The sequence below is a fragment of the Hemicordylus capensis genome, chromosome 5 (genome assembly GCF_027244095.1).
Source record: "Hemicordylus capensis ecotype Gifberg chromosome 5, rHemCap1.1.pri, whole genome shotgun sequence".
In the NCBI taxonomy this organism is placed as follows: domain Eukaryota; kingdom Metazoa; phylum Chordata; class Lepidosauria; order Squamata; family Cordylidae; genus Hemicordylus; species Hemicordylus capensis.
In genome coordinates this window covers 9,042,344-9,056,002 of record NC_069661.1, presented here as the reverse complement: position 1 = coordinate 9,056,002, position 13,659 = coordinate 9,042,344, and the positions used below count along the sequence as shown (strand labels likewise).

At 45.4% G+C, this 13,659-nt stretch overlaps 1 protein-coding gene across 4 annotated transcripts in view; it reads right to left on the bottom strand.

Moving 5' to 3' along the window:
- CTNNA2 (catenin alpha 2) overlaps positions 1-13,659 on the bottom strand; it is a 783,863-nt gene that overhangs the window by 530,137 nt on the left and 240,067 nt on the right. For all 4 annotated transcript variants that reach the window (XM_053257021.1, XM_053257022.1, XM_053257024.1 and 1 more), the window contains one exon: positions 10,119-10,385. In XM_053257021.1, the coding sequence (XP_053112996.1) occupies positions 10,119-10,385 (267 nt within the window). The remainder of the gene's footprint in view (positions 1-10,118; positions 10,386-13,659) is intronic.

The following is a 13,659-nucleotide window of genomic DNA, read 5'->3' as shown; positions in this document are numbered from 1 at the left end:
GATTCTCTTTATTTAGCAGGGGGAGAGTAACTGGCCCTATCCCCCCACCAGCACAGTACCTCCAATGACAGTTGCTGATGTCTATCTTATGTTTCTTTTTAGATTGTGAGCCCTTTGGGGACAGGGAGCCATCTTGCTTATTTTTTTTATTTTTTTATTTGTTTATTTATTATTTATCTTTGTAAACCACTTTGGAAATTTTGTCGAAAAGTACTATATAAATATTTGTTCGTTTTGCTTGTTGTTCCAAGCTGAAATAGGAAAGAAGCTTCCTAAAGATTCTTGAAGAGAAAAGGGGAAGCTGGTAAGAACATACACAAGCCATGCTGAATTAGACAAAAGAGCTATCTAGTACAGCAACCTGTTTCTAACAGCAGCCAATCAGAAGCCTTCTGGAAGCCCACAAAGTAAGGGCTCTCTTTTATAGCCCTCCTCAGACTTTATGAGCGCCACAGGTACTCACACTTACAATGGCCAAAGCAGGGAGGAAGTCCTGCCCAGCTGCTGTCACTCAACCCCTCTCATCTGATCAACATGTTTATAAAACTGTTTATATAAATGGGGAGGCGCCATAAGATCCACGATTGTGGGTCAACCCAGGGGCATAACTATCATAGGGCAAGGGGAGACAGTTGTCTGGGGCCAACTGCCTTGGGGGGCCTCCCAGAGGCAAGTCACATGACTGACTCCCCCAGCCACGCACCCGCCCGGGCTTCCTTCAGTTGTATTCATCCTCCAAAACTGATGTGAGTGTTAAGACCTGGAGCTACCAGAACAGCAGGTCTTTCTCTAGTACCATTAAATGACTTGCATCGTCCACAATTTGTTACCACTCTTCAGTCTCGTTTAAGATTTCTTAACTTCATGAGCTGAGCTTCAGTGGGGGGGGGGCATTTAAAAATCTTGTCTCTGGGTCTACTCCAACCTTGCTATGCCCCTGGGTCAATCCATGTTGCTGCTCACAGAATTGCCAGTGGACACGCTTACGGCGTGTCCCCTTTGCAACAAACGCCGTAAGTGTGTGCAGCTGGCAGCAGGCAGTGAGTGACAGCAGCGTGGGGGGATGGGACTTCCTCCCCACTTTTGCAGTTGTTAAGCGTGAGTACCAAGGGCACTCATCACATCTGAAAGGGGGTTATTTGTCCTTCTTGTCTGGTAATTGGTGGTCGGCCGATTCTGATGATGGAGGCTCCATTTAATTATCAAATATCATTTAGCTATAGTGTTGTGGAAAGGATAAAAACTGCAAGTCAAATTGTCATGATGGTGCTGAAGTGGATAAATGAAGTGGAAGGCTGAGTAACATATCAAAGAGAAAGTAAAGCGGTATTTGTGTGTGTGTGTGTGTGTGTGTGTGTGTGTGTGTGTGTGTGTGTGTGTTTCCAAGCAAAGGAAGGGTCTGGAACTGACTCACACATGCAAAGTCCAGATGGTCTGAGTCATGTTCGGGGCATGAATGACGAGTACCATCATTGCAAAACATGGCAGACTTCCTTTATTTTTTTAATGTCTGAATTGGCTCGTAATGTGTATTCTCATGGTGCCCCATGGAATTTTTTCCCCAAAGGGAAAAGGTCACATTTACATTATGTAAAAGTTTTTCAAGATCACATTTACCTGACTAATGCACCCTGCCCTTTAGATGCATTTTACATTCCCAGCCTTGGAGTCAGGGTTATTCTAGTCTTTTTGAATTTGCATTCCCATTTACAAAAAGCTCAAGCTAATTACAGCAGTTGGGACAATTTCACTAAGACCATGAATGGTTCAAGCTATCAGCTTCTGAGCACACACCCCAAATGGCAACTGGTCTCAGCTTCCTAGTCTGTTGAATGCTCACCACACAGGCATAAAAGCAGCACCATCTTGAAATATATTTCATTTTCAAGTTGTGATCTGAGTAATAATTTCCGGCTAAGGAGCTTTCTTTGCAATAAAAATGAGTACTGAGAGGAGGAAAAAGCTGTCTTATGTCTGTAGGAGTGAACCAAAATATCTCCCCCAATTTGCCACCTCTCCTGCATGACTGTGTGCCCCCAACAAATATCTTTCTGTTCCTTTTCCTTTCTGCATAAGAACATAAGAACAGCCCTGCTGGATCAGGCACAAGGCCCATCTAGTCCAGAATCCTGTCTCACACAGTGCCCCACCAGATGCCTCTGGGGAGACCACAGGCAAGAGGTATGTGCATGATCTCTCTCCTGCCGTTGGTCCCCTGTAACTGCTATTGAGAGGCATCGTGCCTCTGAAGCTGGAAGTGGCCCACAGCCATCAGACTAGTAGCCATTGATAGACCTGTCCACCATGAATCTGTCTAAGCCCCCTTTAAAGCCATCCAAGCTGGTGGCCATTACCACATCCCATGGCAAGGAATTCCATAGATTAATTATGTGATGTGTGAAAAAGTACTTCTTGTCAGTCCTACATTTCCTGACCTCAATTTTCATGGGGTGACCCCTGGTTCTAGTGTTGTGAGAGAGGGAGAAAAAATTATTTCTGTCCACCCTCTCCACTCCCTGCATACACCTCGATCATGTCTCCCCTTAGTCGCCTCTTTTCCAAGGTAAAGAGCCCCAGATCCTGTAGCCTAGCCTCGTAAGGAAGGTGCTCCAGGCCCCTGATCATTTTGGTTGCCCTCTTCTGCACCTTTTCCAGCTCTACGATAACCTTCTTAAGATACAGTGACCAAAGCTGTATGCAGTACTCCTGATGTGGCCACACCATAGATTTTTATAAGGGCATTATATTATCATTTTTTTATTTTCAGTCCCCTTCCTAATGATCCCTAGCATGGAAATAGCCTTTTTTACAGCTGCTGCACAATGAGTCGACAGTTTCAATGAGTTGTCCACCATGACGCCAAGATCTCTCTTCTGGTCAGTCAGCGACAACTCAGATCCCATCAGTGTATGTCAAGTTGGGTTTTTTCCTTCCTAATACTTCCTAATTTCTAGAAAGCATTGCTTCCTAATTCTGCCCTCACTCTGATTTGGCTTCAAGATAGACACCAGAGTCAAGGTGGAATTAAGAAGAAATGCTTTGAGTATAAAGATGAATGGAAAGTTTTTGTGCTAAAAAGGTACTTGGGAACTGTAGCCTCAGGAAAACAAACAAGTACAAGTCCCAGAAGAACTTGTGCCATTCAGGGACGTAGGAGAAGGAATTGGGGGGGGGGGGTTGGCTTTTAAACTGCAGCACAGCAGGCTCCGTCCATAGTGAGCAGGACCCCCTGAGCCTTCCCCCCCTTCAAACTAACTAACAGGAGAAGGGGAGATTTTGAGGGGCTGGTTTCTCTTTAAGAGATAAGTCCTAATCTACATAAGAGGTATAGGCCTGAGAACATAGCGAACAGGGATAGCAAACAGGACGTTGGAGTTTTGCAGGAGTTTAGCGGAAAGAGTGCAAGGGAGCCTGGAACAAGCCCCTGTGATCACAAGGAGCCCAGTGGAGAAGAGAAGGTAAAGTACAAATCCATCCCACATACTCCTGAGAAAGGCTGTTTGGACAGTTAAATAGCTGACCATTACAGATTAAACCTATCCTTCTAATAAAATACTGTAAACAGCCAACAATACCAATAAGAAGATAGAAGGCCAGAAGGAGAGGGGGCACTTCCCAGTGTATTGCACAGAGTGTTGTATGTATGACTATTTGCCCCATGGGCAGAAGTCATGGGTGTGTGTTCAGTGCAAGGAGCTCCTGGCTCTCAGGGAACAAGTTTGTTCCCTCAAGACCAAGGTGGAGGATCTGGAGAAGCTCAGAGAGACAGAGAGGAATGCAGACGGCACCTTCAGGGACATGGTAGAGGTATCCCACTCCAGGTGTGATAGCTCTGCTGCTCTCAGGGAGAATGAAGGTCTCAGGGAAGGAAGACATCGGTCTGAGGAAGAGGGAAATGCTCCTTTAGAAGGGACCCCTTCCGTGGATGATGAGCCCATATCCTCTCGAACAGGGGATACTCCTCCCGGGGGTGAGGGCCTCCTTGTAGTGGGCAATTCTATCATTAGAGGTATAGAGAGATGGGTTTGTGACCCGCGTGTTGACCGCATGGTGACTTGTCTGCTTGGTGTGAAGTTTGCAGACATCACGCAGCATCTAGATAGGCTCTTAGGTCGTATTGAGGAAGAGATAGCTGTTGTGGTACACGTGGGCACCAACGATGTGGGGAAATGTAGTTGGGAGGTGATGGAAGCCAAAATTAGGCTGATAGGTAGCATTTTCAAGTCCAGGACAACCAAGGTAGCATTCTCAGAAATGCTACCTGTTCCACATGCAGGTACAGTGAGACAGGCAGAGCTGAGGGGTTTCAATGTATAGATGAGATGTTGGTGCCGGTAGGAAGGGTTTAGATTTGTTAAGCACTGGGACACATTTTGGGGCAAGCAAGGCCTGTACAAAAGGGATGGGCTGCACTTGAACCAAGATGGAACCAGACTGCTGGCACTTAAAATAAAAAAGTTTGCAGAGCAGCTTTTAAAATGACGCCTGGGAATAGCCAACAGGAGCTGGACAGTTTCCGGTTCGGCAAATGCCATCCCTTAAAGTGTGACGGTGCAGAGGATTCAGACAAAACAGAACCACATAAAGAGCAGACAGAAGGCTGTGCCCGATGGTCAAAGAGTCAAAAGAAAGATAGCAGACACCAGGGAAGACATTCAGTGTATAGATGCTTATATGCCAATGCCAGAAGCATCCGAGCCAAGATGTGTGAGCTGGAGTGCTTGGTTGCTAACACAGAAATAGATATAGTGGGCATAACAGAAATATGGTGGAACAGTGAGAACCAGTGGGACACTGTTATCCCTGGATATAAACTCTATAGAAAGGACAGGGAGGAGTAGCTTGGAGATGGAGTAGTACTGTACGTTAAAGAAGAGATACAATCTAACAGAATAGAAAACCTAGGTGGACCTGAGTCCTCCACAGAAACCCTGTGGGTGACAATACAAGGCCTGAAAGGAAATGTGCTACTGGGGACATGCTATCACCCTCCGGATCAAAACGCTGACAGTGTGTCATAAACCTGTCAGGCTAATCTAGAGCTGTATATCAGCAGACGAAGCATGAAGTAGGCAAATGATCAAAAGGAGAATGTCAGAGCCAAGCAGTGAGCAATTTCCAAACCAAAGCGAGTCTGAGTCGTTACAATATCCAGTCGGTCAAACCAAATCCAAGTCGAATTCCAAATGGTCCGGAGTCAAAGCAAAGTCAAAACAAGCAGGAGCACAGCTGGATAGCTCACCGAAGCATGGCATTGCTACCAGCAATGCGGCTGAGGCGAAGCTGTCTTAAATAGACTGAAGCCATGTGCTTTCAATCATGGGTCCCTGACTCAGCAGCTCTTCTTGTTAGTCAAGCCATTCTGTGCATGCGTCTTCTTATCTCCTCCTGTCTCTTCAACTGATGCCTCTCTACAGCTGAGATCAGCTGCACCTCCTCCACAGGAGATGTCGTACTAGGCTCTGTTTCTTTTTCAACGTCCTGTGAGCCGGTCCCACTTACCTCTGCAACTTCTTGCCTTTGAGGTTGCTGAACTCCCTCCTCTGCTATCAAAGATGTGGTGACAGCCAACAACCTGAATGGCTTGAAGAGGGGTTTGGATAACTTCATGGAGGAGAGGTCTATCTACGGCTACTTGTCGGAGGGCTATAGGCCACATCCAGTCTTAAAGGCAGGATGCCTCTGAGTACCAGTTGCAGGGGAGTAACAGCAGGAGAGAGGGCATGCCCTCAACTCCTGCCTGTGGGCTTCCAGCAGCATCTGGTGGGCCACTGTGTGAAACAGGATGTTGGATTAGATGGACCTTGAGCCTCATCCAGCAGGACTGTTCTTATGCCTTAAAACGGACTCGATGGCACACTTTTACTTTATGACAACCAAGTGCCAATCCTGAACTCAAACATAAAAGGAATGAATATGACATAACTACATTAATCATGTTATGAGTGAAGCAAATAACAACAATAAAATAAAGGTCTATTAAATGCCCATCTGCCACAATGGATTTCTAAGTCCTTTCAAGACCTGTTGATTCTTTCTCTGCCAATTATTTTGCAGAAGTTATTCAGAGATGGAAGTTCAAGAGTTTCTCCTCATTTTGTTTAAACATTCCAAGTTCAACTACACAGCAGACTTGATTTTTGTGAAGTACACCTGAAGATTGTGCTCTTTAAACATTTACTTGCCATGGCGCCCTGCTGCTTGCAAATGTTTTGCCTGTCACCCCAAGCAGTTTGAATCATGTCTTATTTAGGGACAACGCTGTTCTTGTTGCTTCATTCTAGAATATTTCCTTTGATCTCCCTCTGCAATTCCTGTAATGCAAACTTCACATTATGCCGGTCTCTTTGAATGCTTAGCACAGAAGACACACAAACCAATCCTACTCTGAAAAAGGAGCAAGATACAGAAAGAGGATGGCTCGAACTCCAAGGAGGGAGAAAGCACAACAAGGTGGATTTTGAAGGCCATCACTAAAAGAGATCTAGAACAAATTACTCGTGTGCTTGGAGAAAAAGCTGCACAAAGGGTGGACAAGACACTTCTATTAATAGGGATTTGTGTAAATAAAATAAAATTCCTTAGCTCACATTAGTTAAAGCATAGACATGTCTGCTTTGGCTTTTAAATAAACTGAAAAGACATTTTTAAAACATTTACTTACTCTGGCCGTATGACAAAATTAACTAATTATATTAGGACAAGAGAGGGAAGGCAGTGGGAAGATAGATTTGTTCAAAAATGGTCCCTTTTTTCATTATTGGAATAATAAAACTCAATATAATGTACAGCCATTTATGCTACTTGAAATAATTTAAGATGAGATTTGTTGCAATGTAAAAGTGTGCTTTAATTTTAAATTTTGTTGTAGGACTTTTTCTTTCCCTTTTGGTTTAATATAATAATTTAAACTGGGTTTTTTTTAGGGGTGGTTTTTTTCATTCTCTCTCCTCATTTTGTTTAAATTCACATCACAAAGATTGGGATTAGACATAGGAACATAGGAAGCTGCCTTCTACCAAGTCAAACCCTTGGTCTATCTAGCTCAATATTGTCTACACAGACTGACAGCGGCTTCTCCAAGGTTGCAGGCAGGAATCTCTCTCAGCCCAATCTTGGAGATGCTGCCAGGGAGGGAACTTGGAACCTTCTGCTCTTCCCAGAGCGGCCCCATCCCCTGTGGGGAATATCTTACAGAGTTCATACTTCTAGTCTCCCATTCATATGCAACCAGGGCAGACCCAGCTTAGCTAAGGGGACAAGTCATGCTTGCTACCACAAGACCAGCACTCCTCTCAGACAATGAATATTTATAGATTTTTTAAAAAATATTTACAGATAAAATACTTTAAAAGTTAAAAACAAAAGACATACGCATATTTAGAGGTTAAGATGCACAAACAATTTTTTTCCAGGTCCTAGGCAAGAGTATCAAAAGCGATTTACCTGTAGTGGGAAGGCTGCCTATATAATGCAGGGTATCTGCTGGCAGTCCTGCATCGTAGCTTCGATCCCATTTGCCATTGTGTTTATTATCACACAGGACAATGTCCCTCGTTGGAGCTCAGTGAAGTCGTTTCTGGATAGCAGTGGGCTAACCGCAGCTCGGAACTGACAGGCATCAGGTGACCACAGTGAGGTTAAACTGGGTGCTGCCTACCACAATGCAGGATGCATTTCTTTCTTGGGGGTGGGGAGCAGAGAGGTGTTTACCAGTTCCACAATACAATTAAACTAAGCCAGCTGAGATATTTAGAGTTTCTCTCATAATTATAGGCATTTTGTGTTATTCCTACAACCACCGTAAAAGGGCAGAACTGTAAACAAACAAACAAACAAAACCACCCTGGGCTAGTTAGAACATAAGAACAGCCCTGCTGGATCAGGCCCAAGAATGCCCATCTAGTCCAGCATCCTGTTTCTCACAGTGGCCCACCAGATGCTGCTGGAAGCCTACAGGCAGGAGTTGAGGGCATGCCCTCTCTCCTGCTGTTACTCCCCTGCAGCTGGTACTCAGAGGCATCCTGCCTTTGAGGCTGGAGGTGGCCTGTAGCCCTCCGACTAGTAGCCGTTGATAGACCTCTCCTCCATGAAGTTATCCAAACCCCTCTTCAAGCCATCCAGGTTGTTGGCTGTCACCACATCTTGTGGCAGAGAATTCCACAAGTTGATTATGCGTTATGTGAAAAAGTACCTCCGTTTGCTGGTCCTAAGTTTCCCAGCAATCAATTTCATGGGATGACCCTGGTTCTAGTGTTATGGGAGAAGGAGAAGAATTTCTCTCTATCCACTTTCTCTACTACCTTGCATGATTTTATAGACCTCTATCATGTCTCCCTGCAGTCATCTTTTTCGAAACTAAATAGCCCCAGGTGTTGTAGAAAGACAGTTTCTACCCACTGCATTGCTGCGTTTGTAAGAATAGGTCCCGGAAGGATGGGGGCAGCAGAAGCTACAGCCCTCACCAATCAGGAAGTGGAGGCTGGCTGCCCACAGAGATAATTAGGGGGGTGGGAATCAAATGTAGTCAAGAATGATGGAGTTGTGCTGTTGACCCATCCTTTCTAGACTGGGCAGCTGACAGCAGGGCCTTGCGTGCAGTGGCTGGCTGGAGAACAGAGTTAGCTGTGGAGGGAGGAGCCCAGCCTAGCTGAGGGCGGGCTCAGAAAGCTACCGTGCGTGGACAGAGAAAGTGAGTGAGTGAACTGCAGTTCCCAGGAAAGGCCAAAAAGTCCTGAACATAGGAAGCTGCCATGTACCGATCATTTTCAACATAAATGATCATGAGCTTGTGACACTCTAATTCAATTGCACAGGCACACTGGGGCGCCTCGCAGTTCTCAAGGGCCATCGGGCTCAACCGTCAGGCCCAGCGGCCACTCACACTCCGCCCCCCGCCCCACCAAGGGGGTAGAAGAGGCCTGCTTGGCTCACCCCCCACTCTCACCCTCCCACCACACACATGGCGGCTAGAATTATTGAAGTTTTCAGTGCCGTGGGGCAGCAGAAGGGCGGGTGTGGGGTGGTGGCAGGAGGCCCAGGAGGCCATGGACCAGGGCCCCAAGATCTGGGGGTAAGAGCGCCTCTGTTTGCAGGCTGCATCCCTGAAAACAAGCCACAGAGAGAGAACTGTCTGCTTAACTCCAAGGCTTGGTTTAAAATGTGCAGCCTGGGAAACAGGGGAGGAAAGTCAAGGCCCCACAGCAGACCCCGAGGGTCAGAAGGTCAAGTGTGTGGGATTGGGTTTCCTCTTGCTGTTCTGCAGGGTGCACTCTCTTTTAAAAAGTCTCTGAAGTAGGCAAGGACGGTCCCCCCAGCCCCCACCTCACATACATTCAACATAATATTACAGAGGATACCAGTTCTGCAGGAGGAATACAAATGCTGGGCGGACGAAGTCATTCATGAATACTAGTTTCATGGAAAATTAATTCATGCAACAAGAAGAAGAAGAAGTAAGTTTGCGAAGCAATGAGCAGCTGTCATACACTACCAAGAAAGTCAATAGAAGGCAATATCAGGCTTCAGTCCTTAAGGAATTGATGAAGAGTCTTCATCCCATACAGATAACGGAGACTGCCTCTGCCCCCAACTACCAAAGACAGATTCTCACAATCTGAGCATGAAGTGAACCATACCACGCCATTTATCTTTCTACACAGACTTTACTGCAAATCAAATTATCCTCGATCAGTCCTCTCTGTTGAAGCTAACAAAATACTGCACTAAAGAATTAAAATTCAGCTGTGTAACATAATTAGTGTAACCAGCTTTAATGGGGCTGCCCATCCCCCTGAAGGCTGATAGCTGGGTAAGGTTTTGCTGATACTATTAACAGCAGAAACAGGGGTTATTTATCATTGTCAAGGCTCACCACGGCCCAGTGTAAACATTGCCTGCAAGACCTACCATTTGCTGGATGCCAAGAGCAACTGTGCAAGAGAACTTAATGGCCGCACATTCACACACACACACACAACTTGTTATCTTGGAGCATAGCAGCAACACTCTGGACAAGATGGAAGAACATTTTTCAGGTTCCTGGGCAGAGGCGGGCAAAAAGCAAAAGGGCCTCCGATGTCTCGGCTTGCTCATGGTTAAAAGAAAAAGCCACTTACATCAAACTCATTCAGTGCTGCAGCAAGTTCCCCGATGCCAGTGTGGCCCTTGTTTTCATCGGTTGGTGAGGTGGCCTGAGCAGCGTTTGAGATGCCAGCAATTGCTTCTTGGACCTGCTTGAAGACGTAATCCCTGTTGGCTCTGGTTGCTGCTACGTCAGGGTGGCGGAGAAAAGCTTGGGAAGCCGTATACAACATGGTGGCATTCTTCTTCAAGGCACCACGAGCAGCAGCCATTTCATCCCTGCAGTGGGGGTCTTTGAGTTCCTGTGCCAAAAAATGTAGAGATAAGCAAGTGGGGTGTGTGTGTGTGTATATAAAGGTACTCATGGCATATATTTCCCACCTCTCTATCACAGAACTCAAGGCAGTGCACACAGCATTCCCCGGTGGTCACTCATCCAAGCACTAGCCATATTTAGACCTGCTTAAGCTTTATCAAGGTGCCTTTTGACCCAAATGTATATCTCAATACCCAGATGGTTTGCAGGGTACTGAAACATCTATCACATTCATATTTCCCTTTCCTCCAAGGAGTTTAAGGCAGAGAAGAGTTTTTGCCATTTTTATCCCTGCAACTACCGCCCTAAGATATAGGTTAGTCTGAGAGGTGGCAACGAATTCAAGATCATCCAGCAAACTTCATGACCGAGTGGAAATATAGCAATAGCAATAGCAGCAATAGCACTTACATTTATATACCGCTTTATAGCCGGAGCTCTCTAATATGAACCCAGGTTGTCCAAGGTCAACACTCCATCCATACTGGCCCTCTCATTCTGAACCAGAGTGATGGTAACTGGGATCTCTCTATCTATCTATCTTGCTCTCACTTTCTCTCTCACTCTCTCGGGAACCATTATGGTAGTAATTGTGAAAATGGGTGAACAGACAATGCACAGGTATAGCCAGTGCCTCCACACAATTTCCACCCTGCACACTCCCACAGCTTACTGAACAGTTTTATTTTTTTTATGAACCACTTAACTTAATTACTCTTTTTAGTTAATTTCTTGTGTGAGCAAGGGGGCACATTTTAAAGAGGTAGTCTTATTATATTAAGCAGGAGGATAACAACAGTCCCATTCAACCAATCATGGTGTTACTCCAGTAGGTATTCCTGGTTTCTCCCTTGTGTTTCTAGACTGTCAGTCTTTTGGGGACAGGGAACCATCTTTTCATCAATTTTGCTGTGAAAACCACTTTGAGAACTTTAAAAAACACAGAATATACAGTAGATAAATAGATAGATAGATAGATAGATAGATAGATAGATAGATAGATATAGACACACACACATATACATAATATAATAATTAACAACAATAAACCAGGGCCTGGAGAAAGCACCATCAAAGGCATAAACCTTGGTAGAATCAAAAAGGCAAATAAAATGAAGCATGGATTTGAAATTAATTAACCGGCCATTCACAACTTAAGCAACATTCATCAACATACATTAGCTTGACAGAGCATCTCACAAACGACTTTCTCTCCAATGATTTGGGAACCATGTCACCATCTTAAACCAGGGGTTCCCAACCTTGGGCCCCCGATAGCATAGGACTACAGCTCCCATCATCCACAGCCACAATGGCAAAAGGGGAGTGGGGAGTTCTGGTCCAACAACGTCTGGGGTCCCATGTTTTAAAACCCCTGCCTTAAACCATACTTTATTATTAATTTTGCATCTCTTTTTTGTAATGTAGAAAAACTTTCCTAAATGGACGGAATGGACCAGAGAGTCTTCTTTTAAAAACCTCTCATTACTGTTATTGTACGCACAAGGGAGTCTGCTTCCTCATTAACAGGAAAGAGCTTGAGTTTTTTTAGTAGCCTGCCAGACCATACCCTTTATAGGAAGGCAGTTTTCTGTACCAAATCCTCGCAAAAATGGGTTAAGCTTTTGTAATCTTTTTTTCTCTTTTTTTCAGAAGAGCAAGCCTTTAACATCCTCAACTGACATCAAAGCATTTGCTATCCAATTTGAGAAGGAAGCGCAGGATAATCAACTTCCTTTAAATGGAGGACACTCAAAAGGTTCAGATTCCTTACAAAATAACAATACTACTTTTACTGTCTACATTAGCTAGGACCATTCAGACTCTCATTTTGAATGAACAGAGATCAGAGCCAGCTTCAGATGTAAACTTTCAGCTGAGACTCAGTATAATAAAAGTGGCCTCTAAGTTTTTGCTTTTACTGCACATCTGAAAGTGGTATATGGTGGTGGTGGGAAGGAGTCCCCTTTCCCATTTGGCAAGGTGATACAGGTGACCTAATTCACCCCAGGGTAACTTAGTTGTCTGTGTGGGCTCACAGCTAGCTTGACTTTATCCAGAAATTAGCAGACTACTAGACTCCAAAAGTAAATGTAAAGGTCATGGACAGATGCACTTTATCACACACCAAGGGGTACTCAGTATATCTAGTGATGATGAAAGTTCTTAGATGATAACCTGGAGTTCAAAATTTAGGGATGATTGGGAGTGAATAGGAGGATAAACCTCGCCCCTGCCTTTCCTTAATTCACCACCACCACTTACTTCACCATGGCAATAGCAGTACTCCTAGCAACCCAGGGACAACGTCATTTCCCCCCACAACCCCCTTCTCTAAATGATGCAACTTGGTGATGTAGCACGGCTCATGGGGTGTAAAGACCAGTCACTGGCACGAGAAGCAGTGCCACAGGTGAGCTTTGGACCCTTGAAACTGCTAAAGCCCAGCAGAAGAGAGGGAGAGTCCATCCGCTTCCCATCCAGTGCTGCCTGGGGTGAGAGATCAGGTGGGTGCTGTGGGCTCCTTCTGCTGTTACCTGCTTGCTCCTGCTTCACCTGTGGGGCTGCTGCCTCTGTGTAACATCTGTGGGGAGTGTGTGCAGGATTGAGACCAGCTCCTGGGTGACTCAGCAGTTGCTTGGGTCATCTACCCAGCTTTGGGCTTTATAGGAACATTGCATGTGGTGGCAGGCCCACCACCTGCAGGGTCACCACCGAAGGAGTGACACCAAAGGGGGTTGCCCCTTTGAAGGAGCCACTTCGGGGGATTATGAGGGTGAGGGCCAGGCTGTTAGACTCAAGATCCCTTGTGGGTGTGTAACAGAGGATGGGCATTATAATTGGGCTTCTTTTTGAAATTTTGGGTGAGTTGCTTTTTAATGTGTCTGGGTCTGTCTGGAGATGGGGAGAAAGGAGGTGTATCCACTGATTATGGGGCTGCTATTCCAGTGGTGGTGGGGAATAGAAGAAGTAACGTTGATAGGTCAGCAGGCCGTTGCAGGGGAGGGAAATCAGAAACTTAAATGCTGTGTCTCCTTCTGGCTGTCCTGCCATCTCTTTGACCTTGGAAAGCAATGCTAACCACCCACAGAGCCTCAACTTGCTTCTTTGTAATGCCAGGTAGGTCCAGAATAAACCTGAAATCATCCATGATTTGATTCTGGATGAAGGGTTCGATCTGGTATGTATTACAAAGACTTAGTTGGGGGAGATTAGTGGCCCAGTCTGGTCCTGGCTTCTTCCTCCAGGGTACTCTGTTG